Consider the following 24615-nt stretch of genomic DNA (forward strand, 5'->3'; position numbering starts at 1 on the left):
TATAATTTGGGTGTCTCTTATGGCCAATGAAGTGAGCATTTTTCGTAAGTTTAAGGATCATTGTTACATCGTTTTTCATCAATTGTTCACATTTTTGTCCATTTTTCTATCTGGTTTCCACATTTTCCCCCTTTCACACTTAAAGAGTTCTTCATACATTAATGATATTAGCCTTTATCTATAACATATGTTGCACGTATTTTCTCTTTGTCAGTTAGCTGTCTTTTGACTTTGCTTACGGCGTTTTCCACGTGTAAAAGTTACAGAAGATGTTGTGTACTCAAATGCATTGATCTTTTATCACATCTGGATTTTAAGTCGTAGTTGGAAGGCTATCCCCCGCCCCCCCGCCCCCACACACAAGCTATGGAGGAATTCACCCATATTTTTTTCACCACTTCTGGTTTTGTTATTTACATCACGCTCTCATCATTTAGGAGTTTGTGTTTGTGTATGGTGGGAGGGGTGGATCCTGGGTCAGATAAGTACATAGAACAAAATATTAGCCATAGATGGCAGGCACACGGGTATTTGCCACGCTTGCACCTTTTCTCAAGGTTTGACCATTTGAAAGATAAACAGGGGGCAAAGCGAGCGAGGCCGTTGGCTTAGGTGGACGGGGCGCCGGGGCCCTTTAAGACGGGCCCCGCCCACCCCGGAAGAGCTCGTCCAAGCCCCGCCTCCCGCCGCGCTCCGCCTTCTCCCCGCCTGCGCCGGCCTAGCCCTCCGCCACCGAGTGCAGTCACGTGAGCCGGGCTGCGGTGCCCCGGTCCGCGCCGTCATGGTGGCCCCGATGTACGGCTCCCCCGGCGGCCGCCTGGCCCGGGCGCTGACGCGGGCCCTGGCGCTGGCCCTGGTGCTGGCCCTGCTGGTCGGGCTGTTCCTGAGCGGCCTGACGGGCGCGATCCCGATCTCGGGGCGCCAGTGGGGGCCCGACGGGCCGGTCCCACCCGCCTCCCGCAGCCGCTCGGTGCTCCTGGACGCCGAGACCGGCCAGCTCCGACTGGTGGATGGCCGCCACCCTGACGCCGTGGCCTGGGCCAACCTCACCAACGCCATCCGCGAGACCGGGTGAGGGTTGGTCCGACTCCGCGCGGGACCCGCTGAGGGAGGGGGTTGCATGGACACGGGCCTCTCGCCCGCCCCTAGAACGGGGCCCCTGTCTCCCCGAGGGTCACTTTTCCCGCCCCTGAGACTGCAGCACAGCCATCCGGACCGGATCCCTGGGGCTAATGCAGCATCTCTCAGCTCATGGGGACCAGTCCCTGGCCTTGAGCCAAAGGTGACAGTACCTCTGTTACCCTAGAGACCAGATCCCTGCCACCCTGGCCCCAGTGACTCCATCTGCATCAGGTCCGCGGAGCGCCGCCCCCCTCCCCCCATCTTGGGCCCGAAGGCTGGTGATAGCTCTTCAAGAGAGAAACTCTCATCTCACTTCCTTGGTTGTGGTGGCTTACCCCATGGGTGCCAGCTTCCTGCCTCTGTTCTAGAACCAGGGCAGCGGGACTGAGCCTAGATTGTAGGCCAGTGGGAAAAGCGCGAGGTCCCTAAATTCACACAGACCCAGATAGTATGTTTGCTTGGGCTCTTCTCCTTTCTCTCCTCTCTCCCGGTCCTCTCTCCTGGTCCTCTCTCCTCTCTCCTGGTCCTCTCTTGCTTGGCCAGATAGTATGGAGCCAAGTGTTCGGTCCTTGGTAGTCTCGATTGCTGTCCTTATCGCTGGAACCCCGGCTGTCGTTCTGACTCCCTTGCTTGTCTGGGCTCCCATTTCTGTGATCCAGATTTTGGATGTGCTCCACCGGGAGGTTGAGTGGTACCCTCTCAGGCCCCGTACCAGGGTTTGTGCCCATTCATTCATTCATTCACTCACCTGATGTACTTGGCTTTGGGGACACCGAGCTGAGCAAGGTGAGGGTCCCGATTCAGTGGGGAGGCAGACAGTGCCAGGAGGGAAACCGGAGCCCGTGGGCGGGGGAGAATTGCCTAAAAGCCTTGTCAGCAGGGCTCAGGCCCTGGATCAAGGCTGTGTTGGGGATCCTAGTGAACCCTAAGTTCCCCTCTACTGCCCTCCCACTGCCCCCATCCACTTTGCTGGCATGCATTAATTCCTGCAGGTGTTGGGGAGATACAGAATGTGGGAGACACCCCCATTCTGGTGCTTTGTGGGACTTGGGAGGGTATCGGGTAGACAGAGGGGACATTGTGAGGAAGGATTTGCTGCAGACACAGCGGGTGGGGCTAATGTGGGAAGGCTCCCAGGGAGAGGAGGCCACAGGGTGGGCTAGAGTCTATGGCAGGAACTAGGGCTCTGTGGCTCTGTGACTCTGGAATCTGGTTACCCTTTTCTCTGCTGACTCATACGTGTTTGGGGCCCTAACAAAGCCAAGAGGGCCTGACAAATCTCTGCCTGAATGCTGGCTAGGAAGGAGGCACAGAGGTGAGGCCCCGCATAGGGCGGGGGCTTTGTCTTCAGGAGGCCCCCACTGGGCTGTGTTGCTCTGAATTCTGGAAAACAGACGTGGAGAGAGGACTTCCTTGATTGTGCCGGATGGAAAGGTCTTTCAGGCCCAGCTCCTTTGCTCTGCGACCTTTGCTCTGTGAAGGGTAAATCCCTTCACCTCTCTGAACCCATTCCCTCCTCTGAAAGGAAGGGCGGGGGGGAAATTCAGTGGGGTCACAGAAAGCACCTCTGCTTACTGAAAGAAGGAGTGAGTGAAAGAAAGGAGCAGGTGCCCTCTGCCCCATTTTATAGTTGGGGAAACTGAGGCCTAAGGCAAGAGGCCAGGTCTCTTCTGTACTTCTCGCTTTCACCTCCCCTTTCCAGCATCCTTTCGGTCCAGTCTTCCCATTTAGCACTTGGGACCATGATGTAGGGAGAACTGTATCAGAAGCAGGGAAACTGAGGCCCTTCAGAACAACCTCTTAGAACTCAGAGGTGAGACGAACTACATGTGGGGTTTCCTGGTCCCCGATCAGCAGAACCGCCGAGCTGTGGGTGACTGTCTCATTTTTCCAAGGATGGAGGCCAGGAATTTGACTCGTCTTTTGTTTACCTGGACTCGGGATCTCTCCTCCTTCTGTCCCCCAGATTTCGCCACAGGATTGTCTGGCTAAATTCCATTTCCTCTTCCCACATAGTCTGCCCTCTCTCGGTTGTGCTGTATCTGACCTTGGACCGATACTCCCCGTGAAGCCTGAAACAGTTAGGATTGGGTGCGTGGGCATCTGAGCTGCCCCAGGAGGCAGAGCCTTCGCCAGTTTGGCTCTGACCTTGGTGCTGGGGAGGCTGAACCCTCCAGCCTTACCTTTTCCCCCTTCCTTGACGCCCCCCTCCGTCAACCAGCTGCTTGATACAAATCACAGATCACCTTGGAGTCAGGAAAGGAAGAGAATACCAATAAGAGGGAATTAACCTGTTAAGAGGCAGAGAACCAGCCCAAATCCACCAGCCAACAAGCAGAAGCTTGTGAAGTGGATAAATACCATCCAACTGTTCTTGGAAGTCAGAAAAGATAATCATATTCCATCGAGAATGAGGAAGGAGTGATAGCCCCAGATGAGGTAGGGTGGCCTACATACCGAGGGTGCCCAGGGTACCCTATACCCCGAAGCAGGGCGTGGTGACCAGGGGAGATTTGTGACCCCCAGCTCATCTCACAGGAATGGGCTGGTTTTTCTCAAACGTGGCCTCTTTAGACCCTGGAATCGTCAGGCATTAGGCACCGACAGCGTAAAATCACAGTGTGGCCCATAGACGTTACAGAAAAGACAAAAAAAAAAAAAACCAAAAAAAACCCCGGAGGGAACAGATCAGTGTACCAACTTTTTATTTTTGTCGAAGCAGTGCATTAAGAACAAAACAGAGAAGCATTTATTGACCTCTGTCAGTTTTATCTCCTAACAGATCAGCTCTTTTAGAGTAAGAGTAGAAAGTAAGCAGAAAGGACGTGTTCTTTAATAGAGAGCAGTCTAATGGGTACATTAAGCTTCAGAAATGCTCTTGTCAGTGGTTTCCTCTTGACCGGGGATCGGGGTAGAGTTTGGCAAAGTGGTCAGCACAACAGGGAACCTAGAGGCCGTTTGCCCAAATTCAAGCTTCCCCGTTTCACAGATGGGGAAGCTGGGGCTGGAAGGGCAAGGACATGTAGTATGAGGCCGAGTGGCTGCCTTACTGTCAGAGACATTTGGGGCCCTTCGCCTGCCTCATCTCTGTGGTGACAACCTTGGAAAAGAAGTCATTCGATGGGCGCCCGGGTGGCCCTGTCGGTTAAGGGGCCGACCCTCGATTTCCGCTTGGGTCCTGGTCTCACAGTCCGTGAGGTGGAGCCTGCATTGGGCTCGGGCTGACATCGCGGAGCCTGCTGGGGATTCTGTCTCCTTTTCTCCCTGCCACCGCCCCCCCCCCACCATAAACAGATACATATTAAAAAAAAAAATCATTTGATTAGGCCCAGGGCCTGTGGCAACAGAGGGATCCTCATAGATCAGCCTCAGGGGCTCCAGCCCTGAAATCTGGTGACTTAGAACAAAGCCCCTTGCATGGGAACTCCCTCCATGCCAAGTGTTCTGGAAATAGGCGGAAACCCATCAACCTGGGTTTTCTGAGGGCAAAGTGAATACAACCCACCTAAATGGAGTCACCTCGGTTGCCCTTTGGAACGAGGCCGCACACCAGGAGATGGGGGGGAGGGGAGGGGTGGGGCTATCGCTTCCTGCTGCTTCTTCCTCGTTTCCGTTCTCTTTTAAGTTTTTGGAATTATTATGCAAGTAGTTAATTGTATTAGACAGGTAATTAATTATTATACAAGCAATTCTTGTGGTAAAAATCCCAGCAGTCTAGAAAGTTAAGACAGGATGCATGAAGTAAAAATACAGCCCCAGAGATAACCAGGGTTAGCTCTTTCTTCCAGAACTTTCTGTGCATAAATAGGCCTAAGTATGTATGCCTATGTATAAGCATAGGTATGTGCGCGCGCCCGTGTGTGTGTGTGTAAAACGCTTTCCCACAGACCACCAATTGCGCTTCTCTAATTTAAAAAAAAATTTTTTTTGGGGTGCCTGGGTGGCGCAGTCGGTTAAGCGTCCGACTTCAGCCAGGTCACGATCTTGCGGTCCGTGAGTTCGAGCCCCACGTCAGGCTCTGGGCTGATGGCTCGGAGCCTGGAGCCTGTTTCCGATTCTGTGTCTCCCTCTCTCTCTGTCCCTCCCCCATTCATGCTCTGTCTCTCTCTGTCCCAAAAATAAATAAAAAACGTTGAAAAAAAATTAAAAAAAAAATTTTTTTTAAGGTTTATTTGTTAGTTTGAGAGAGACAGAGACAGCATGAGCGGGGGAGGGGTAGGGAGAGAGAAAGAGAGAGAGAGAGAGAGAGAGAGAGAGAGAGAGAATCCCAAGCAGACCCCGCACTGTCAGCACAGAGCCCAACGCCGGGCTTGAACTCACGAAGCCATGAGATCATGTCCTGAGCCGAAACCGACAGACGCTTAACCGACTGAGTCACCCAGGCTCCCCTAATTTTTTTTTTTAAAGGAAATTCTTTTTTTTTAATGTTTATTTATTTTTGAGACAGAGAGACAGAGTGAAAGTGGGGGAGGGGCAGAGAGAGAGGGAGACACAGAATCTGAAACAGGCTCCAGGTTCCCCAGCCGTCAGCACAGAGCCCGACACGGGGCTCGAACTCACGGACCGCGAGATCGTGACCTGAGCCGAAGTCGGACGCTCAACCGACTGAGCCACCCAGGCACCCCAGCTAATTTTTTTTTTTTTTTTTCTTAACGTTGCCTCTGACATCTCGTCAGCACATGGCACTCTCTTCCCATCAGAGCAGTGTCCCTGTTATGTCATTACCTGTTTACATGCCGACCCCTCCCCCCCTCCCCTGCATTGGCCTTTGGAAGGCCGAGCCTGCTTGTCGTTCATTTCTTGGCGCCTGGTACCCAGTAGGCTCTCAACGAGGCTTGCTTGCCCAAAGTATCAGGCGTGCACATTTTGACCGTCTTTTCCTCTCCAGAGCCCTCTCTGGGGCTGAGCTGTTCCGGGCCTGGACCCCTTCCGGGGGCTTTTTAGCCGCCTCCCCATGAGGCTGTCCCGGCTGAGCCTGGCTGTGCCCTGTTTTGTCTCACACTCTCATTAGTGCCTTCCCGTAGCCCTCATTTTGTTCGCAGGAATTGCCTTAACCAGCGTTTCTCCCCTAGGTACAGAAGTCACCTGGGTGAATAGTTTGGTGTCCTTGGAGCAAGGATGAAATCCGGAACCACACGGGAAAAGATGGATAGATTTGGCCGCACACACACGAAAACCTCTGTGTGGCAAAAACAAAGGCGAAAAATCAATGAAAATGCAAACATATTTTCAGTGTTAGTGACAAGCGGAGGGCTAATGTGGACGTAGAGAATTTCGCAGATCAATAAGCAAAGATAAACACAAGGGAGAAAAGAGTAAAGCGCGTGCACCAAAGAGCTACAAGTGACGAATAAAAATGTAAAGACAAGTGCAATTTAACCGAGGAAAGGATTACAATGAGAACAACACGATGGAATTTTTCGACCATTGCCCGAGCAAAGGTGGGAAAGATTGATAGGAATCATTCCCAGCCAGGAGTGTGTACCTTGTGACGAGGCAGCCTGTTAGTTAGAAACACGGGGCCTCGGGCCCTGCCCCAGACCTCCTGATCAGAATCTGCTTCTGAACAAGGTCTTTTAGCCACACGGATGCACATCAGAGTTTGGAAATGCTGCTTCCCAGGGGGAATGGGAGCCAGCCTGCCTGGAATTGAATTTCGGTTCTGCCCTTTGCCGGCTCTGTTTCACGCTGTGGGTCTGCGGACCTGGTCCGCTCCATGTTTCTGGGAGCGGCGGGCTGGCTGGGGCATGTTCTCAAGTCAATAGCAGAGGCACAGGAGGGTGAGTAGAAACCAAGGAGGCCTCTTTTTTTTTTTTTTTTTAAATGTTATTTATTTTTGAGAAAGAGAGAGAACCAGAGTATGAGCTGGGGAGGGGGAGAGAGAGAGAGGGAGACGCAGAATCTGAAGCAGGCCCCAGGATCTGAGCTGTCAGCAACAGAGCCTGACGCGGGGCTCGAACTCATGAACCGCGACATCATGACCTGAGCCGAAGTCGGACGCTCAACCGACTGAGCCACCCGGTCGCCCCAAAGGAGGCCTCTTGAGGGCTGATCTTATAACTGGCAGACGGTCATTTCCACCCATGTTCTGTTGGCCAAAGCAAGTCCTGTGATGTCACCGAGCCCAAATCAATGGGGCGAGGAAGCGCTTGGCCGTTGGTGGGAGGGACCACAAAGTTGCACAGCAGAGGGCACAGATACGGGGGGCAGGGCAGTAGCACAGGCTCCCGCAGCAGTGACATAACTCTGTGCCTTAATTTCCTCTTCTTGTGTGATGGGGGGTGGGGGTAACCATGCCGACCTGGTAGGGTTGTAGGAGGGTCACAAGGATAAATGAGTTCGTACGTAAGAAGTGACTAGAACAGGGGCGCCTGGGTGGCTCAGTCGGTTAAGCGTCCGACTTCAGCTCAGGTCACGATCTCGCGGTCCGTGAGTTCGAGCCCCGCGTCGGGCTCTGGGCTGACGGCTCGGAGCCTGGAGCCTGTTTCCGATTCTGTGTCTCCCTCTCTCTCTGCCCCTCCCCCGTTCATGCTCTGTCTCTCTCTGTCCCCCAAAAATAAATAAACGTTAAAAAAAAAAAAAAAGAAGTGACTAGAACAGCGTCTGGCACAGGGGAAGCCCTCACCGGACGCTGGCTGACGTGATTGTGGGGGGTGGGACGTGGATTGGTACGGTTTTGTGGGGGACGGATGTTTCTCAGTGTTTATTGAAGTGAAAAAAACGTGCCCTTTGACCCAGCACTCCTCTTGATGGACATTCGCGTGAATGGCCGTTCCTCACTGTGTTTTTCAGGGTTTACCGCTAGAGATGGCCGTGTGCCCAGCCGGGGGCTGGCTTTGCATCTGTCCCCGCGCTGACCAGGTGTCCCCTCTCCTCCCCGTCTAGATGGGCCTTTCTGGAGCTGCGGACGAACGGCCGCTATAACGACAGCCTGCAGGCCTACGCGGCGGGCGTGGTGGAGGCCGCCGTGTCTGAGGAGGTAAGGCCGGACCCGGGGGCGGGGAGCAGGGGACCCGGGGCTCCTGCCTCCCGTCCCACCCAGCGTGTTCCCCAGGGAGCTTTGAAGGGCTCTGAGGTGAGGCGTGTACAGAGGGGGCTCCCCTGCCTCTGCCCCCAGCCCTGCACCTAACTGGGGAGCAGGGGCTCACGTGCATTCCCGGAAAACTTAACGCCAGGTACCGTTTGATGCGTATAAAATATACGTAACGTGTCCCAAGTCACGAAGCACAACGAGCCAACGAACATCCAGACTAAAACGTAAGGCTGTTACTGATACCTTTGAGGCCCAGCCCCCGCCCCCAGAGGCACCCGTCACCCTAAATGTGACTTCCATTCATGCATTCACTTATACGGGGGGATAGAATTCACATGCCGTAAAAGTCACTGTTTTAAAATGCACAACTCAGTGGTTTTTAGTCTAGTCACGGGGTTGTGCAACCGTCACCCCTAATTCCAGAGCATTCTCATCGCCCCAGAAAGAAACCCCGTGCCCCTACCTCCCTTCTCTCCCTCACCCCAGCCCCGGGCAACCCTTCATCCACCTCCTGTGTAGATTCGCGTGTTGTTAGCGAGGTTTCATATGAACGAGTGGTCGCCTGTGTCTGGCTCCTTTTACGCGGCGTCATGTTTTCAAGACGCATCCACGTTCTAAAGTATATCGAGCCTCGCTCCTTCTTGTGGCCACGTGATACTGTATCGTGTGGATAGAGCCCATTTCATTCATTCGGTCGCCCGTGGACGGACACCCGAGTTATCTCGCCTCTCTTACTTCTGGTGACTTACGTGTACTTCACGTGATGAATCCCCAGGCGACATACCTACTAATCTGCTTTACTTGATTTGGGGCGCCGCGAAAGGGATCTCATAAATTTCGGAAGTCAGCCCATGTCAACAAGGAGGCGAGGCTGTGGAGTGACAGCCCTTCTCCCCGCCCCCCGCGTGGGTGGAGGTGTGACGCCCGCTTTGGAAAATCATTGGGCAGTGAAGAGCCGAGGCTGCCCACGCCCGGGGTTCCAGCGGCCCCAGTCGTCGGGTGTGCCCGGGGCGACCCGAGGACGCGCTTGAGGGGCTCAGAACTGCCTTAAGGTGGCAACAGCCGAACGCCCCTGGCGCGTGAGTGCCCAGATGGTGCCACGGTGGCAGAGAGCCGATGACAGGGCCTTGACAAGGAGTGAGCAGCCGAGCTGCGTCCAGGTGCTCGGGGGCGAGAGGGAAGAGCATGCGACAGACGACAGCACGCAGTGGGACACTCCTTTAGGAAACTCACGCTCCTCGTCCTGATACGCCAGCAGCACTTTGGGACGCCCTCCTGGGATCCCGATGTCCGGGGAGCTGCTCAGACGCTGGGTCGGGCCTGTGCTGCTTGGGGCGCTCGGTGGTGAACGAGACCTGATTCCATCTCTCGGGGGGCCCGTAGCCTGCCAGGAGCACCGGGGCAGGGCCACAGGGCTCCCCTGTAAGGAATCCCCAACACGTGTGCCCGGAGCTTTGCCCGTGTTCTCTCCCTGATCCTGCACACCGCACCGAGGCCCAGAGAGGGGAGATTACTCACCCAGGGTCACACAGCCCGTCAGCAGGGAAGCCAGCACTCAGACCCGCCTCTGTCTGCCCAGAGGTTCTGCTGCCTCCCCTACTGGCCCGGGGGGCTTCCCGTGACTGGCCACTGCGTCCTATCCCAGGCTGTGTCCCCTGCGCCCAGGCCAGAGACTGGTGTAGGCCAGGCGCTGGGCAAATGCTTCTGGAAGTAGCGGAAGGCTGCATGGTCAAGGTGGCATCTTACCGAGGCCTCCAGGGCTGAGTAGAATGTGAGGGTGTTTTCAGGGAGATGAACGCAGAGTGGGGGTCCATCTACACCTTCCCATGGTTCGAGTCTTGACTCTTTGATTCATTACCTAGAGGACCTCGGGTAAGGTCCTCGCACGCCTGTGCCTCAGTTTCTGCAGCTACAAAGTAGGGATGCTGACGGTAACGTTTTCTTAACGGAGTTGCGGTGGGGTTCGACAGGGTTGGGTCACGCCGAGTGCTGTTAACGCTGGCTACGGGCAACCGGCCACTTCTCCGTCGCGCTGCAAGTTAGGGGACTTCCCTCCCCCTGCTGGAATGTCACTGGGTGGATTTGGGATTCCAGGTCAGGTCTGGCTGATCTTGGCCGGCCTCCCCCGGGCTTCTGCAGTCAGCTGACAGGTCAGCCGGGGCAGCCGGGTGACCTAGAATGGCCTCATTCCTGTGCCTGGGGTGGGCTGTCTGCCACCTGGGGTGATGGGGCGGCGTGGTCTTTAACCTCCCAGAAAGGTGGTCCAGGTTTGCTCGTGTGACATCAGAGCAGCGGGGGTGTGGAGGGCCTCTTGAGGGCCAGTTGAACGGGCACGCGTTCTCTTGCGCACGTGTCGGTTGTGAGTTCCTTGCTGTGTCCTCGGGGCTTAGGATGGGGACACAGTAGGTGCGTAAACAGTAGCTGACTGAATGGGGACGTAGACTGGGCGTCTGAGGCTGTTCAGAGGCACAGTCTGAACAGACTTTGAACGGCGGAGGCTTTCAAAGGAGGGAGGCAGCCAGAGGCTCTGGGCCCCCGAAGGGACGACAGCGGGGTGGGGGGAGGAGAGCAAAGGTGCGGAGGGGGCCTCCCAGGGCGCCTCGGCTCTTTGGAGGCTGGGGTGGGGGCGAGGCATCGGAGCCCGAGTGGGGGGCCGGCTGGGTCCTCCGCGAGGGGAGCAGCCCGGCTGCGCCACCCCGGCCCGCGCCCACCTCGTCCGCCCCGCAGCTCATCTATATGCACTGGGTGAACACGGTGGTGAATTACTGTGGCCCCTTCGAGTACGAGGTCGGTTACTGCGAGAAGCTCAAGAACTTCCTGGAGACCAACCTGGAGTGGATGCAGGAGCAGATGCAGCGGAACAAGGGCTCTGCTTATTGGCATCAGGTGGGCGTGGCCCCCGTGCCCATTGGGCGGGGCGGTGGGCGGGGCTGCTTTGGGGACCTGACTCTGCTGTGGGTGCTGTTGCTCTGACCGCCGGCCTCCCACCCCTCTTCGCCGGCCCTTTCCCCTCACTCTCTCCTTCATTCTTCCCTCCATTAGTCAGGCCTTCCTCCTTCCTTCCCTCCCTCTCCAGCCACCCGTCCAGTCCTCCATTTGTCTGTCCATCCATCCAGTCTTCCCTCCATCCCTCTCTTCTTCCCTTTCCCTCTATCCCTCCCTCCCATCTGTCCTTCCAGCCATCTCCCCACCCACCTCCCCACCCACCCATCCGTTTATCCATCCACCTACCCATCCATCCATCCACCCATCTACCCACCCACCCATCCACTTCTCCGTCCAGCCATCCAGTCTTCCCTCCCGCCATACTTCCCTCCCTACCTTCTGTCTTCCTTTTCCCTCAATCCTTCCTTCTCTCCCTTTCACCTGTCTACCCATCTGTCCATCTTCCATTCATCCTTCCCTCCCACCCCGCCCTCTGTATGTCTAGTCTGTCCACACATTTACCACCCACAAGCTTATCCCATCTTTCACTCTCTTCCTCTCACCCGTCTGTTACCCCCACCCATTATAGCCCCACCCTTCCTGCCATCGATGTGCCCCATTGGGTTGTCTGTCTGTGTCCCTGTGCACCGTCTACCCATCTGCACACTTCCCCCCTACACCCCCTCCCATTCACTTGCCCAGCTGTCTGTCTGACCAACCACCCTGTCTGCTTTATTCCTCACCTTCTTCCTGGCCATCGGTCCTTGAAGCACCTGTCAGTGTGAGTCTGTCCATCTGTAGCTCCATCATGCCTGCTCTCTCTCCCCATCTTAAATCTTGCCAGGGGCTGCCCTGTTCCCTGGGGATCATGCCCACACACCTTTTGCACCTTCTCTGTCCCCAGCTTCGTCTCTTGCTGACCACGCTCTGTGCTCCAGCCTCCCCGACCTCCTGGTTCCTTGAACCCTCCTCTTCCCTCAGGGCTTGTGGCCCGCTGCTCCTTCTGCCAAGAGCACTTCCTCTGCCTGGCTCGCCCCCCACCCCTCACCTCTGTCCGGTCCCCACACTTCCCTGTGGTGCTCTAGTGAGGGACTCAGAGTCCGTCTTCCACTGCCCGTGAGGACAGGCGGGGATCACATCTACTTTGTTCGCCAAAATACTCCCAGTGCCCAGCACAAGGGCCGGCACATAGTGGGTGCTTTGTATGTAAGGGATTGTTGAACATTTATAGATGAAGGAATGGGTCTGTCTTGTCCTGTCTGCCCATCCAGTCTATGCACCTGATTAGACATCTGTCCTTCTGTCCACCCTGCCATCCATCTGGACGATTGTTTCTCTTTCCTTTCCTTCTACATAACTTAGTGACCACCCATCCATCTTTCAGTCCTGCCTGCCTGTCTGTCTGTGTAGCTTAGCCTTTTGTCCATCTGTCCATCCATCTTACAGATGCTAGGTGCATGGTCAAGGCCCCACGGGGGACACAGTGATGATCTCCCTGGTTATAGAACAGTGACAGTGACAATGGGGGAGAAGTCAGTTACAAGACACATGCCCTGAGGCAGCAGCGCAGCCAGTAGCTAAACTCAGAATTGGGAGCAGTTGACAATGGGTCAGGGCTGGCTGGGAGGCTTCCTGGAGGAGGTGGCTTTGAACTGGGCTCTTAAGTGGGAGTGGTTTAGGTTGGCGCAGGGAAGAGAGATATAATTAAGTAAGTAATGGCAGGAAGGGTGGGTGCTGGGTAAGAGGGGGCTCAGGGCTGGCTGGAGCCATGAGGGTGCACCTGGGCCGCTCCTGCTCTGTCTGGATCCCCAGACCAGAGCCCCTCCCACTGCCTCACACTCCCTCTGCCCCTCCCTCAGGTGCGGCTGACCCTCCTGCAGCTGAAGGGTCTGGAGGACAGCTATGAAAGCAGTGTGACCTTTCCGACTGGGAGGTTCACCATCAAACCCTTGGGGTTCCTGTAAGTGCCACCCCCGGAGTGGACAGGGTAGGGGAAAGGGCCCCGCGCCTTATAGTCAGACAGACCTGGGTTCCAGTGCCCATTCTGCCGCTGCCTGGCCCGGCCTCGGACCGCTCAGCTCACCTTCCAGGGCCTCAGCTTCCTCATCTGGGAAAGGGGTGTGTAAGTGCACTCCCGGCAGGCACGGTGACCCGCTGGTGCCCGGCCCTGCCCAGCCTGTTGCAGCTTGCTGGGGACCTGGGAGACCTAGAGCCAGCCCTGAACAAGACCAAGAGCAAGCACGTCATGGGCTCTGGTTCGTGCTCCGCCCTCATCAAGCTGTTGCCTGGCCAGAGTGACCTCCTGATCGCCCACAACACCTGGAGCTCCTACCAGAACATGCTGCGCATCATCAAGAAGTATTGGTTCCAGTTCCGGGAAGACCCCCAAGGTGGGTGGATGCGGGTGTATCTGCGCGCGTGGGCGCGTGTGGGCGCACGGGGCGGGCTGGAGGGTGGGCGGAAGGTGCGGGCCTCGGCCCCACGCACGCCGCGGGGCCGCTCTAAGAGTTCGTCTCATTTTTAACACGTCTGTTTCCTTTTAGTTCGTACTTTACAAGGTGTGTCAGTCACCTGTTGCTGCGTAACAAGTCAACCCCAGTGTAAAACAACCAAAGCTTGAGACCCAGCCATTTACTTGTGCTCGTGGGTCAGCCGGGTGGTTTTGTCATCCGGGGCCAGGCAGGCCTGGCTGATGGTGGCCGGGTCCCTGACACTTTTGTGGTCAGCGGAGGTGGGACGGCCGCATTTGCCCGTCTGGGGCTTGGCCGTCAGCTGGGTGTTGGGGCGGCCGGGCCGGCCCGGCCGGCCCAGGCTCCTTCGTGTGACATCTGGGCAGGGAAGCGTGGAAGGCCTCTCGAAGGCTGATTGAAACCGTTGCTCAAAGCAAGTCAAGTGACCCACTCAGATTTGAGAGGTGGGGAAGCAGAGCCTGCTGTTTGAGGTGAGGAATTGGAGGGTCCCACTGCAGACGGTATGGGTGCGAGATCGGGAAGAATGACGGCCATTTGCGCAAATGCTCAGCTGCGTAAGGAGCGTGCGAGTACGTTCTTCCTGTCCAATGTGAAAACTTGGCAACTAAGGCCCAAGTACCCCAGAGTGGCTCCCCGCCCACCAATCCCCGGCCCCAGCGCCGCAACCCCCACCCCCCCCCCCGAGGTAGCCACTGTCACATGTTCGCAGTGTCTCCCTCTTGGCGACCCTTAAAAATCAAATGTTGCCAGGAGGTGGCGAGGCGGTGGGGAAACATACACCCTCCTCCTCTGCTTACGGGACTGGGGCTTGGTGCTGCCTCTTTGAAGACGAGCCCAGCCGCCCTCTAATAAGATTCAAAATCTGTCTCTCCCATGGTCTAGCAGTTCTTGGCTCGGGTCTGTCCCTGGAGAAACATTGCGACTTCCTGCACAGAGCCCGGGTACAAGGATGTCAACTACCTTAATGGTTTGGAAACAACCTAATGCCCGTTAATTTCAAGTAAATTTCTGAATTGACTGACACATATACAGAGAAGTGTGCGCATCATTCATGTAGAGCTGGGATGTTTGCGGCCTGAACGGCCCTGGGTGCAGCACCCACATTTGGCCTCACCCCAGCATAAGCTCCATCTGACTTCTTACAGCATAGACGAGGTTTGCCTGATCTTGAACGTCACGCGAGTGGAAACATGCGGCATGTGCTCGCCTGTGTCTGAATTCTCCCGCTTAGCGTGATGCCTGTCGGGCTCGTCCATATTGTCACCTGCGGCCATAGGTCTCTCCTTTCCGTTGCTGTAGATCCGTGAACACTGTAATGTCTTTTTAAAAAACCTACGTAAGGGGACGCCTGGCTGGCTCAGTCAGGAGAGCCTGCGACGCTTGATCTCAGGGTCATGAGTTCGAGCCCCGCGCTGGGAGCAGAGTTTACTTAAACAAAAACCTACATAAGTTATACACATGTTACAGAAAATTGGAAAATACAATAAAACATTCACGTAGAATCACAATCACTTTGAATGCCGCATGACCCCTGGGAGATCATTTCGGAGACTATTTGGTTATGTTTTTTCTGAGACTGAAATATACTTTATTTTTCCATTTGCTTTAACTGATTTGTATTATGCTAGTAACATGTGAATACATTCGTGCAGACACAAATTCTAGCAATGTAGATGAAGAAATACATCTCTCCCGTGAAACCCTTCTCCCAAATTCCAGACCCCTCCTAAAAGGACACCCGTTGCCACTTTGGTTTGGATCGTCTAGATTTTTTTGGATGCCTTTATAATGTGTATGTATGAACCTTTTTTTTTGGTTAAGTCTTTATTTTTTATTCTTATTTTTATTTTATTTATTTAATTTGTTTATTTATATTAAATATAATTTATTGAGGCTGGCACCTGTTGGGAAGTCTTTAGTTTTTAGAAAAGCTTTAGGTTTACCGATAAATTGAGTGGCTATTACAGAGAATTCCAATATACCTTCCCACTCCTTTCTCCTATTATAAACATGTTGCATTGGTGTGGTGCATTTGTTAACAGTTGATCTAGCGATATCCGTATGTTACCGTCAACCGAAGTCCTTAGCCTACATTCAAGTTCAGTCTGAAAAGTATGGTTGTACAGATTTTGGTGAATGCACGATGATGTGTATCCGCCTTTATAGTATTATACAGAAGAGTTTCACTGCCCTAAAAAGTTTGTTTTCTGTCTGTTTTTTTTTTTTTTAAACATAAATGAGATCATACCATATGGATTGTCTGCAGCTTGCTCCCTTTGCACAACAGCTGGCCTTGGAGAATTTTTTTCTTAATTTTTTTTTAATGTTTTTTTTTTTTTTTTTTTTTTGGGAGAGAGAGGCGGGGGGGAGGGGCAGAGTGAAGGAGACACAGAATCGGAAGCAGGCTCCAGGCTCTGAGCTGTCAGCACGGAGCCTGCGAGATCGTGACCTGAGCTGAAGTCGGACGTTTAACTGACTGAGCCACCCAGACGCCCCTGGCCTTGGAGAAGTTTTGATGATTGCCATGTTCAGTCCACCTTCTAACTGCTGGATGTTAAACTTTAAACTAGTTCTTAGTTGAGGACTTGGGCCATTTCCAGGTCTTTGGTGTTTGCAAGACAAGTGGGCCCCCAGGTAGAAACACTAGGTTAAAAGACGGGATAATTAAACATTTTAGTCTCAAGATGCACACGGCCAAACTGCCTCCAAAAGTGGCTGGGCCAGTTTATACTTGTCCACAAGGCTGGGAGGTATCAGCTTTCCCCTCAACCTTGCCAGCACTGGGTGTTATGGTTTTTTTTCCATTTTTGACATTCTGATGGGTCATAAATGACATCCCAGACTGAGCTTTTTTTTTTTTTTTTTTGTATTAACTTTACTGATGGTTAGTTTAAACACACGTGTAGGATGTATATATTGATGGGTTTGGACAAACACAGGCTGTCATGTAACCGCCACTCAGTAAAAGCAGAGAACACTTCCGTCACCCAGGAAGGTCCTTGTGCCCTTTGTAGTTATCCTTCCGGCAACCACGCCCCTGATCGCCTTTCCATTACATTAGTTTTGCCTGTTCTAGAACTTCATATACACCCCCCCTGATTGGAGGCCTACTGTGTACCGCCGTGGGCTAGGCGCTCTTCACCTTGGCACTCTTGGAAGTTAAATCCTTAAAGAAAAGGGAATCCCTGCCACTTTCGACAACATGGACAAACCTGGAGGGCACCGTGTGAAGTAAAATATGTCGGACACAGAGAGACAAATACTGTATGATCTCATTTATAGGTAGAATCCTAAAGCGTGGAAGCAGACAGTAGAAGACTGGTTGACAGGGGCGGGGGGAGGGTGAAGCAGGGGGACGTCGGCCGAGGGCACAAAGTTTCCGTTCTGAGATGAGTAAGTTCTGGGGATCCGAGGTTAACAACTGGGTCATGACACTTGAAATTTGGTAGGAGAGTAGACCGTAAGTACTTTAACCCACATGAGATGGCAACTATGTGAGGTGATGGGCGCCCTCGAGAGCTTGACCGTGGGCATCATTTCACAGTGTGTGTGTATGTGTGTGTGTGCGTGTGTGTGTGCATGCATCAGACCATCACACTGCACACAGTGAATACAGGCAACTCTTATTCATCAGTTATATCTCAGTAATTCATCGGTTGTATCTCAGTAAAGCTGGAAGACAAACAAAAACAAAGCCCGTGCGCTCAGACTTCTGGGTTTTGCCCTCTGAATTATCTTTTTTACAATAGGTCTTTGCAACTAAAAAAAAAAACAAAAAAAAAAAACAAAACGGGGGGGGGGCGTGGAATGCCAAGGGGTGCCTGGGTGGCTCAGTCAGTCAAGTGTTGGACTCGATTTCAGCTCAGGTCATGATGTCACGATGGTGAGATCGGGCCCTGTGCTGAGCGTGGGGCCTGCTTGGGATTCTCTCTCTCCCTCCCCCTCTGCCCCTCCCTTGCTCTCCCTCTCTCTCAAAACTAAACTGTTACTAAAAAAACTTAAAAAGGAAAGCCAAAGCGTTCTAGTAAACGAAATATATTTTTAAAGAAACGTGTGTGTATATATATATCTCTCTCCCTTTTTTTTTTTTTTTTTTGCTACGGCTTTCCTTTTTACACATGCACACACAGACGCGCGCACACACACACACACACACACGGCAAAGGCATGGTTTGCTACACATCAGAACGGATGGAGGCCCCCCCTGAGGCCTGCTGCTCCCCACCTGGAGGCTCTGTGTCTTGGGCGGGGGCGCAGGGGTCCCCGGATGGGCTGATCTGACCTGCACCCCTATCCCCCGCTGGGCTTACTCCCCCCTCCCCCCCCCACAGCGAATTCTCCACTGGCTCCTGGCAACAAGCTGGTCTTCTCATCCTACCCTGGCACCCTCTTCTCCTGTGACGACTTCTACATCGTGGGCAGCGGGCTGGTGAGTGTCCCTCTCGTGTCTGCCGATCCCCAGTCCCTGCCGGGGCTCCACATTGTCTGCTCCGCGATCACCCCCTCAGCGATCCGTCGCTGGTTTGGGGCCCCGTTTGCGGTTTTGTTCGTGTGTCTTTAGCATACGCCGCCCCTCCCTCCACCGTGACCTTGCTGTTTCTCGTGCTGCCTCCCCTCTTGCCGTCCCCACACTCCCTCTAGCCCGGCCAGGTTTTCTGAATAAATGTTGTTTCCAATGTGTTGTTTTTAGTCGGTTTTCCTGGCCGGGGTCCAGACTCGTTTAGAAATCTGTTCCTGGCATCCCCGAGCCGGGGCATTGAGCCCTGAGATTGCAACATGCGGAGGAGAAAAAACATTGCTTTAAAATAATACCCTCCTCGCAGAAGGTGCCGGTTCCCGGGGTGGGGTGGGGGGCGGCGGGGAGGGGCTCCTTCCTTCCCTGTTGCTTTCTGAGAGAAGCATGGGGTTTAGCTCCCTTAAATGTGGACGGAAGCGGGAGAGGGCCAGGTCGTGGGGGCGGGGACCCCCTTGCTGCAGTCCTGGTGGGGAAAGGAGGGTACGGTCTGGGGAAGGACACCCGAGAAGGTTTCATCCAGTTCCCTGGCAGGTGCCCCGGCAGGAAATTAACCTTCCAGCAGGGTCCTTAACTGTTTCTGTGCCACAGACGCCTTTGGCAGGCGAGGGGGTTGTGGAGTAACGTTTTTAAACGCATAAGCCAGAATATAAGGGATCATAAAGGGAACCAATTATACTGAAACGCATTGATCGCAACACCACGTAAGGAACCTTTGCATGTTGTACACGTGCTGCTTACCGAACGCACCGAAGGCCTGACCACCGTGACGCAGAAGGAACGGGGAGCAGAAGTGATACCCTGAGCGAGGTGCCGCCCTGTCGCATGCTGGGCAGACAGACGTCTGTGACCTCTCTTGGTGACGGTCTCAGGTGCCACGTGCCACGGGGAGCTGCCAGTCAGTGGAAGGAGATGCCGAGTTTCAGTTCGGTGGAGGGCTTCCCTCGTCCCGCCGCCGGCTCAGAGCTCCCCTGCCCCGGGAGGGGAAACCGCCCTCCGGGGCTTTCCGGGCCACGCCGGTCCGGGTTCTGGCAGTGGCTTTGGGTGCTAAGAGCAGTAGAGCGAGGGACAAGGAAGGGACGGGGTGGAAGGAGTGGAAGACGGTGTTCCCACCCGGGCGTCGCTATCACGGATTGGTGTGAGAGCCGGAAGTTCAGTGATCGAACCTCGGCCCATCCGCTTACCAGCCATGACCTCTCGCACGTCCCCTGGCTGTTTCAGGCCTCACTTTACCTTTCAGTAAAGAGGGGCATCAGAGGTCCTGCCGCGTTTTCCCCAAGCCCCCCGACTTGCCCTGCAGAACTGCAAGGCAGGTGTAGAAATGGGATGCCGTCTCTCTGGGGAAAGATCTGACCGACTTGGTCGGGAGAACGGGTCCAGAGGAGCAGCACCGGGGGCTCTGTCCGTGGGGGCTGTTCTCCGGGACAAAGGCGGATGCGTGATCGTGAAGCCCCCTCGGCGCTCAGCCGAGGAACCAGTGAGGAACGCGCACCCAAACCAGGACCCGGGGTTTCCAAAAGCTGTGAATAACCAGCGTGCGGACCACGATTGGGGCAACGTTGCCACTTGGTGGCAGCGTGCCCCGGTCGTAAGTCAGGTGGCCCTTCGGTGCAGCGTCCCTTCTGCTCTCCCACAGGTGACACTGGAGACCACCATCGGCAACAGGAACCCGGCCCTGTGGAAGTACGTGCAGCCCAAGGACTCTGTGCTGGAGTGGGTCCGCAATGTCGTGGCCAACCGCCTGGCCCTGGACGGGGACGCCTGGGCGGACATCTTCCAGAAGTTCAACAGTGGCACGTGAGTGGGCTTCTGGCCTCCTCATCCCCGAAATGGACCAACCCCCCCAACAGTCACGCCCCCGGGGACCTGACGTGGCACCAGGGCCAATACCCCACACCCTCCGCAGAGCCCTCATGGTTTTTCCTGGAGTTGGAAAGTGCCTTAAAGTCTTCTCCCTTGTCTTATATCTAGGGAAACGGAGGCTCAGGAAAGGAAGGGCTTTGCCCCTCTCCTGCAGGCTCTTCTATCCAGGGACAGGCTCTAAGAGGGAGGCCAGGGAGAGAACCTGGAATATGAGAGCTCTGGGGACAGAGACACTGGAGCTGGACATTGCAGGGCCTTGGAAGGTTGGGCAGAAAAATTGACTTCTGTTCCAATAAGCACTGGGGAGCCATAGATTCCTCTGGAGCAGGCAGACGGTATGATGAGAGCTGACGACACCTGTTCAAGCTGCAACGTCAGGGTGACAATCAGACGGCCGGACATCCCCCACCCCACCCCCACCCCATGAGTCCCGACTCCGCGGGCCACTGGGGCGGTGGCCCCAGGGTGTGTTCAGTCCCCCTTCCTTGGGCACGGCAGGTACAACAACCAGTGGATGATCGTGGACTACAAGGCGTTTGTCCCCGGCGGGCCCAGCCCTCGGAGCAGGGTGCTCACCGTCCTGGAGCAGATCCCGTGAGTACTGTGGGAAGGACGGAAGGGTGTTCCAGGCAGAGGGAACTGCCTGGGCAAAGGTCTGGAGGCATGCTGGAATGTGTGTGGGAAGGCGAGCATCTGAGGAAGGCCAGGTGGGAGAGGGGAAGATTCAGGACGCAATCTACCCCGGGGCAGTGGGGAGCCATCAGGGGTTCTGGAGCAGGGCAGCGCCCACAGGTGCTCCTTTCCTCACCAGTCCTGCCCCGTCTCTCTTCTCGGTCCCAGGGGCATGGTGGTGGTGGCCGATAAGACCTCGGAGCTCTACCAGAAGACCTACTGGGCCAGCTACAACATCCCGTATGTCCCCACCCCTGCCCCATACCCGCCTCACCCTTGCTCAGCTCTCCGGGCTGGCCAGGGGTCCTTCCGTGCGTGATCTTTTCAACCCGTGGAGCAGAGAAACCGCTCTGCCCTTTCTTTGGCCAGAAAAGCCCTGCCGGTCTGGGGGCTTAGGTCTGCACCCGCGGCAGGGTGGTGGGGGTTGGCCCGGCTCAGGTGCCGACCCCTGCGGTGGCTCCCTCGCCGTGTGTCCTGTAACTAGGCTGCGCAGCCGCAACCTCTTGGCCCTCTGGTCCTCTGCCAGACGAGAGATTTGACGCTTACGACCCCCTCCCGGCAGCCACGGCCACTGTTCCCATGTCACAGATGAGGAAACTGAGGCCTTGCGCGAATGCCTGCCTTTCCTGAGGTGCCTTCCACAGCTGTTCAGTGGCGAAGTCGGCATCTGAACCCATGTCTCTGGGACTGCAGAGCCTCAGCTTGGTCACCTCACCAAGCCGCACCACCCCCCCCCTGGCCTCAACGGAAGACGTTGCTGTCCTGTCGTGGTTGTTAGTGATCATGTTCTGGAGTGACCCCCCCCCCCGCCCCCCGCCCCCCACCTCCCGGGCCACAGCCGGTGCGGTCAGAGGCCGGGAGTGACCCTCCTTGTGCCCCGTAGGTACTTTGAGAGCGTGTTCAACGCCAGCGGGATGCAGGCCCTCGTAGCCCAGTACGGGGACTGGTTCTCCTATGACAGGAGCCCCCGGGCCCAGATCTTCAGGCGGAACCAGTCGCTGGTGCACGACTTGGACTCCATGATCCGGCTTATGCGGTGCGTGGGGCAGCGGGAGCCCCGAGTCCCGTGGGGCTTTCTGTGCGCTTTCCTGGCCCTTGTGTGACCCTCACGGCAAGCCCGGGGGCCGCGGGGCGGCGGCCACCTGTAGCCGCGGGTGCGGGAGCCCCGTGGCGCTGTCCTCCTGTTCCGGGCGAGGGTGCCGGGCAGCTGTGCGGTGGGCCACCCCGTGCCAGGCACCGTGCCCGGTGCCAGAGAACCCGCACTGAGCAGGGGCGCCCTGGCCGTGGGAGGCGCGGAGCCCGTCAGGCGCGTGCACCGATGTGGGCGTGAGCTCGGGCTGGCGGAGCCCCGAGAGATGCCAGAAGGGGGCAGGATGGGGCATCTAGCCCGGCTTGGGGTTGGGGGCGGCCTGAGCAGAGACGAGCCGCTGAGCATGGTGCGGGCAGGTGCAGGGGTGAGGGAGGCCCGGGCGGCGGCGGGGGGGGGGGGAGCAGGACCTGAGGGCGGGTGGCTTGTCCCGGGGCTCTGCCGCCACGGGGAGCTCAGCCCCCATCTTGGTCCCCTCTCCCCGGCACGACTGATGCCCCCTCCCTTCCCTCATCCAGGTACAACGACTTCCTGCACGACCCACTGTCACTGTGCAAAGCGTGCAGCCCGCAGGCCAACGCAGAGAACGCCATCTCGGCCCGCTCCGACCTGAACCCGGCCAACGGCTCCTACCCTTTCCAGGCCCTGCAGCAGCGCTCCCACGGGGGCATAGATGTGAAGGTACGGCCCCGCCCTGGGCCTGGGGGCTGGGGGTGGGCTTGGGGAGGAAGGGGGGGTGGCGGTGACGGCTCAGGTCAAAGCGGATGGCAGGACAGGAGGCAGGGTCGGCGCTGGGCTGCGGTCGGGGTCAGAGTTAGGGCTGGGGGTCGGGGCCCTCCGGACTGGGGCGGCTCGGGGCCCGGCCTGGGCTGGTGCTCAGCGGCCTCTGCCCTGGCCCCCAGGTGACCAGCATGGCCCTGGCCAAGGCCTTTCAGCTTGTGGCGGCCAGTGGCCCCACGTGGGACCAGCTGCCCCCGTTCCAGTGGAGCGCCTCGCCCTTCAGCGGCCTGCTGCACATGGGCCAGCCCGACCTCTGGAAGTTCTCGCCCATCGAGGTGCGGTGGGACTGAGCCTCCGTCTCGGCCCCACCGACCCCTGTGGGGCCACCACGTGCCGCTGCCCCGACCTCCCACCTGCCCGCTCCGTGGGCTTCGTCACCTGCTGGGACCCGGGTCTGAGGGTTACTTTCATCTGGGTCGTCTCCTCGGTGGGACACGGGGCCCGCCGGGGGCCAGCACTGACTCGTTTGCTCCCCGTAAGTGGGCGAGTGCCGCCCTTGTCCCCTGCCTCTGCACCTCTCTCTCTGCCCCGTCTGCTTCTCTCTCTCCCCCGGCCTGGGGCCCTGTCCTCATGCTGCCCTCTCCTGAGGGCTTGGGAGGGGTCCTCGGGTGGGGTTCGGGGCCCCTGCTGGGGCAGCGGGGGACTGTCTGGGTCCCTGCCTCCCAGTGTCATTCCTGCCGGTGGCTCGGGAGCTTGTGGGGTTTCGGCCCCGAGACCTGGGCGTTGCCTCTGGTTGGCATCCGTCCTGCCACCTCCTGCCCCTGCCCCCCTCGGGAAGCAGCCCCCTGGTTTCTCTCCTGGGCGGCTTCCCTGAGGACAGAAACTTGAAAACAAACAAAAACCAAAGTTTCTGGTGACTCGTGGCTGCGGGGGTGTGAGTGTGCCTCGTTGGCCTCGTTGGCTGCAGCCTCGTGCCCCTTGCCCCCCAACTTGGGCCTGCCCTTGGCCTCTGGGCCGTGCCCACAGCTCCCCTGCTGTAGGAACCAAATCGCAGGCTGTGCTGCCATTAAATGAGAGGCCGTGGCCCCTGTGCTGTGCTTTTTGGGGCAGTGGGGAAAGCTGGGTTGCTGCCTTTTCTCCTCTCTGGTTTGGGTTCTAGACCATCCACTCTTGCATTCTCTTGTCCATTCTTCTGTCTATCCACCTATCCATTTATTCATTTGCCAACCCTCCTATCTGTATCTACCCACCTACCCAGCCAGCCAGCCACCCATCCATAGATCCATCCATCCATCCATCCAGATGTTCATTGAGCACCTACTTTGTTCTGGGTCCTGTCCTGGGGCCTTCTGAGCCAACAAGACTTTCCCAAGTTCCACTGTGGGGTACTACACAAGACGAAACCGAGCCTGTCACCGTCTGACCTTAGCCGGCTGGCCGACCCCAGCCCTCAGCGCCTCAGCTCTTGTAGTGGGCGGAGGGGTCTGCCCCGCCTCTTTTGGGGGCTTTGTGCCCACACAGGCGGGACAGTGGAGGCTGGAAGCAATCCAGTGTTCTGGGCAGGTTTTCTTAAACTGAGCGCTATTTTAGTCGCAGTCTGGCTCCCGGGGAAGAATTGTGGGGCCCCGGGGGCTGCTGGTATGCTGTTCCTTCCAGCCCTTCCTTGGTATTCCGTCCCCTGTAAGATATATGTGTGCCCTTCCTGGCTGGAAATCGGGGGATGGGCCTGTGTCCCGGGCGGGCTTGGGGTGGGGTCCCCACTCTCCCCTGAATCTCACAGCCCCTGCTGTTTGCTCGGCTGGGTGGGACTCTGCGGAGGGAGCCGCATCGTGTCCTGAGGGGCTCCGGTGGGGGTCTCAAGCTTCACCCTGACCTTGGGGATTCAATGAATTGCCTGAGGCTGCTGCCGGAGGCGCAGGGATGCCCGTGAGCAGCGTGGGTGTCCCTCTCGGACCTCGGGGAGCCCTGGCAGGCCTTCCTCGGTCTGTTTTCGTTCGCTGGCTTCCGCCCACGCTTTCCTCGGAAGACGGGTGTCCTGGTTTGAGTGACCTTCTCTTCAAGTCCGCCCCTTCCCCTACCCCGGAGATGGGTGTCCAGTCGGTGTAGCTTTGCCCACCCCCACCGGTAGGGGGCTCGCTGCTCTGCTCCCAGCGGTTCTGTGCTAAGTCATTCGGCTCCTGGCCTCGTCCGCCTCTCCGGCTGGTTCCGC

At 56.6% G+C, this 24615-nt stretch overlaps 1 protein-coding gene across 1 annotated transcript; it reads left to right on the forward strand.

Moving 5' to 3' along the window:
* Window positions 1-665: 665 nt before the first annotated feature.
* On the forward strand, window positions 666-23491 carry PLBD2 (phospholipase B domain containing 2). Its single transcript, XM_043557675.1, has 12 exons — window positions 666-1071; window positions 8008-8101; window positions 10883-11041; window positions 12940-13040; window positions 13256-13470; window positions 17883-17980; window positions 19701-19861; window positions 20426-20521; window positions 20768-20839; window positions 21483-21635; window positions 22205-22367; window positions 22589-23491. The coding sequence occupies exons 1-12, from the start codon at window positions 782-784 to the stop codon at window positions 22754-22756; spliced, it is 1770 nt and encodes a 589-aa protein (XP_043413610.1). The 5' UTR covers window positions 666-781; the 3' UTR covers window positions 22757-23491.
* The last annotated feature ends 1124 nt before the right edge of the window (window positions 23492-24615 follow it).

This window comes from Prionailurus bengalensis, chromosome D3 (genome assembly GCF_016509475.1).
Source record: "Prionailurus bengalensis isolate Pbe53 chromosome D3, Fcat_Pben_1.1_paternal_pri, whole genome shotgun sequence".
NCBI classification, from domain to species: domain Eukaryota; kingdom Metazoa; phylum Chordata; class Mammalia; order Carnivora; family Felidae; genus Prionailurus; species Prionailurus bengalensis.

Excerpts from the sequence above, each read along its gene's own strand:
- PLBD2 (XM_043557675.1), top strand. The coding sequence starts at position 782 with ATGGTGGCCCCGATGTACGGCTCCCCCGGCGGCCGCCTGGCCCGGGCG. Across the intron at positions 1,072-8,007 it reads AACGCCATCCGCGAGACCGG|ATGGGCCTTTCTGGAGCTGC; the intron begins GTGAGGGTTGGT and ends CTCCCCGTCTAG. Across the intron at positions 11,042-12,939 it reads GCTCTGCTTATTGGCATCAG|GTGCGGCTGACCCTCCTGCA; the intron begins GTGGGCGTGGCC and ends CCCCTCCCTCAG.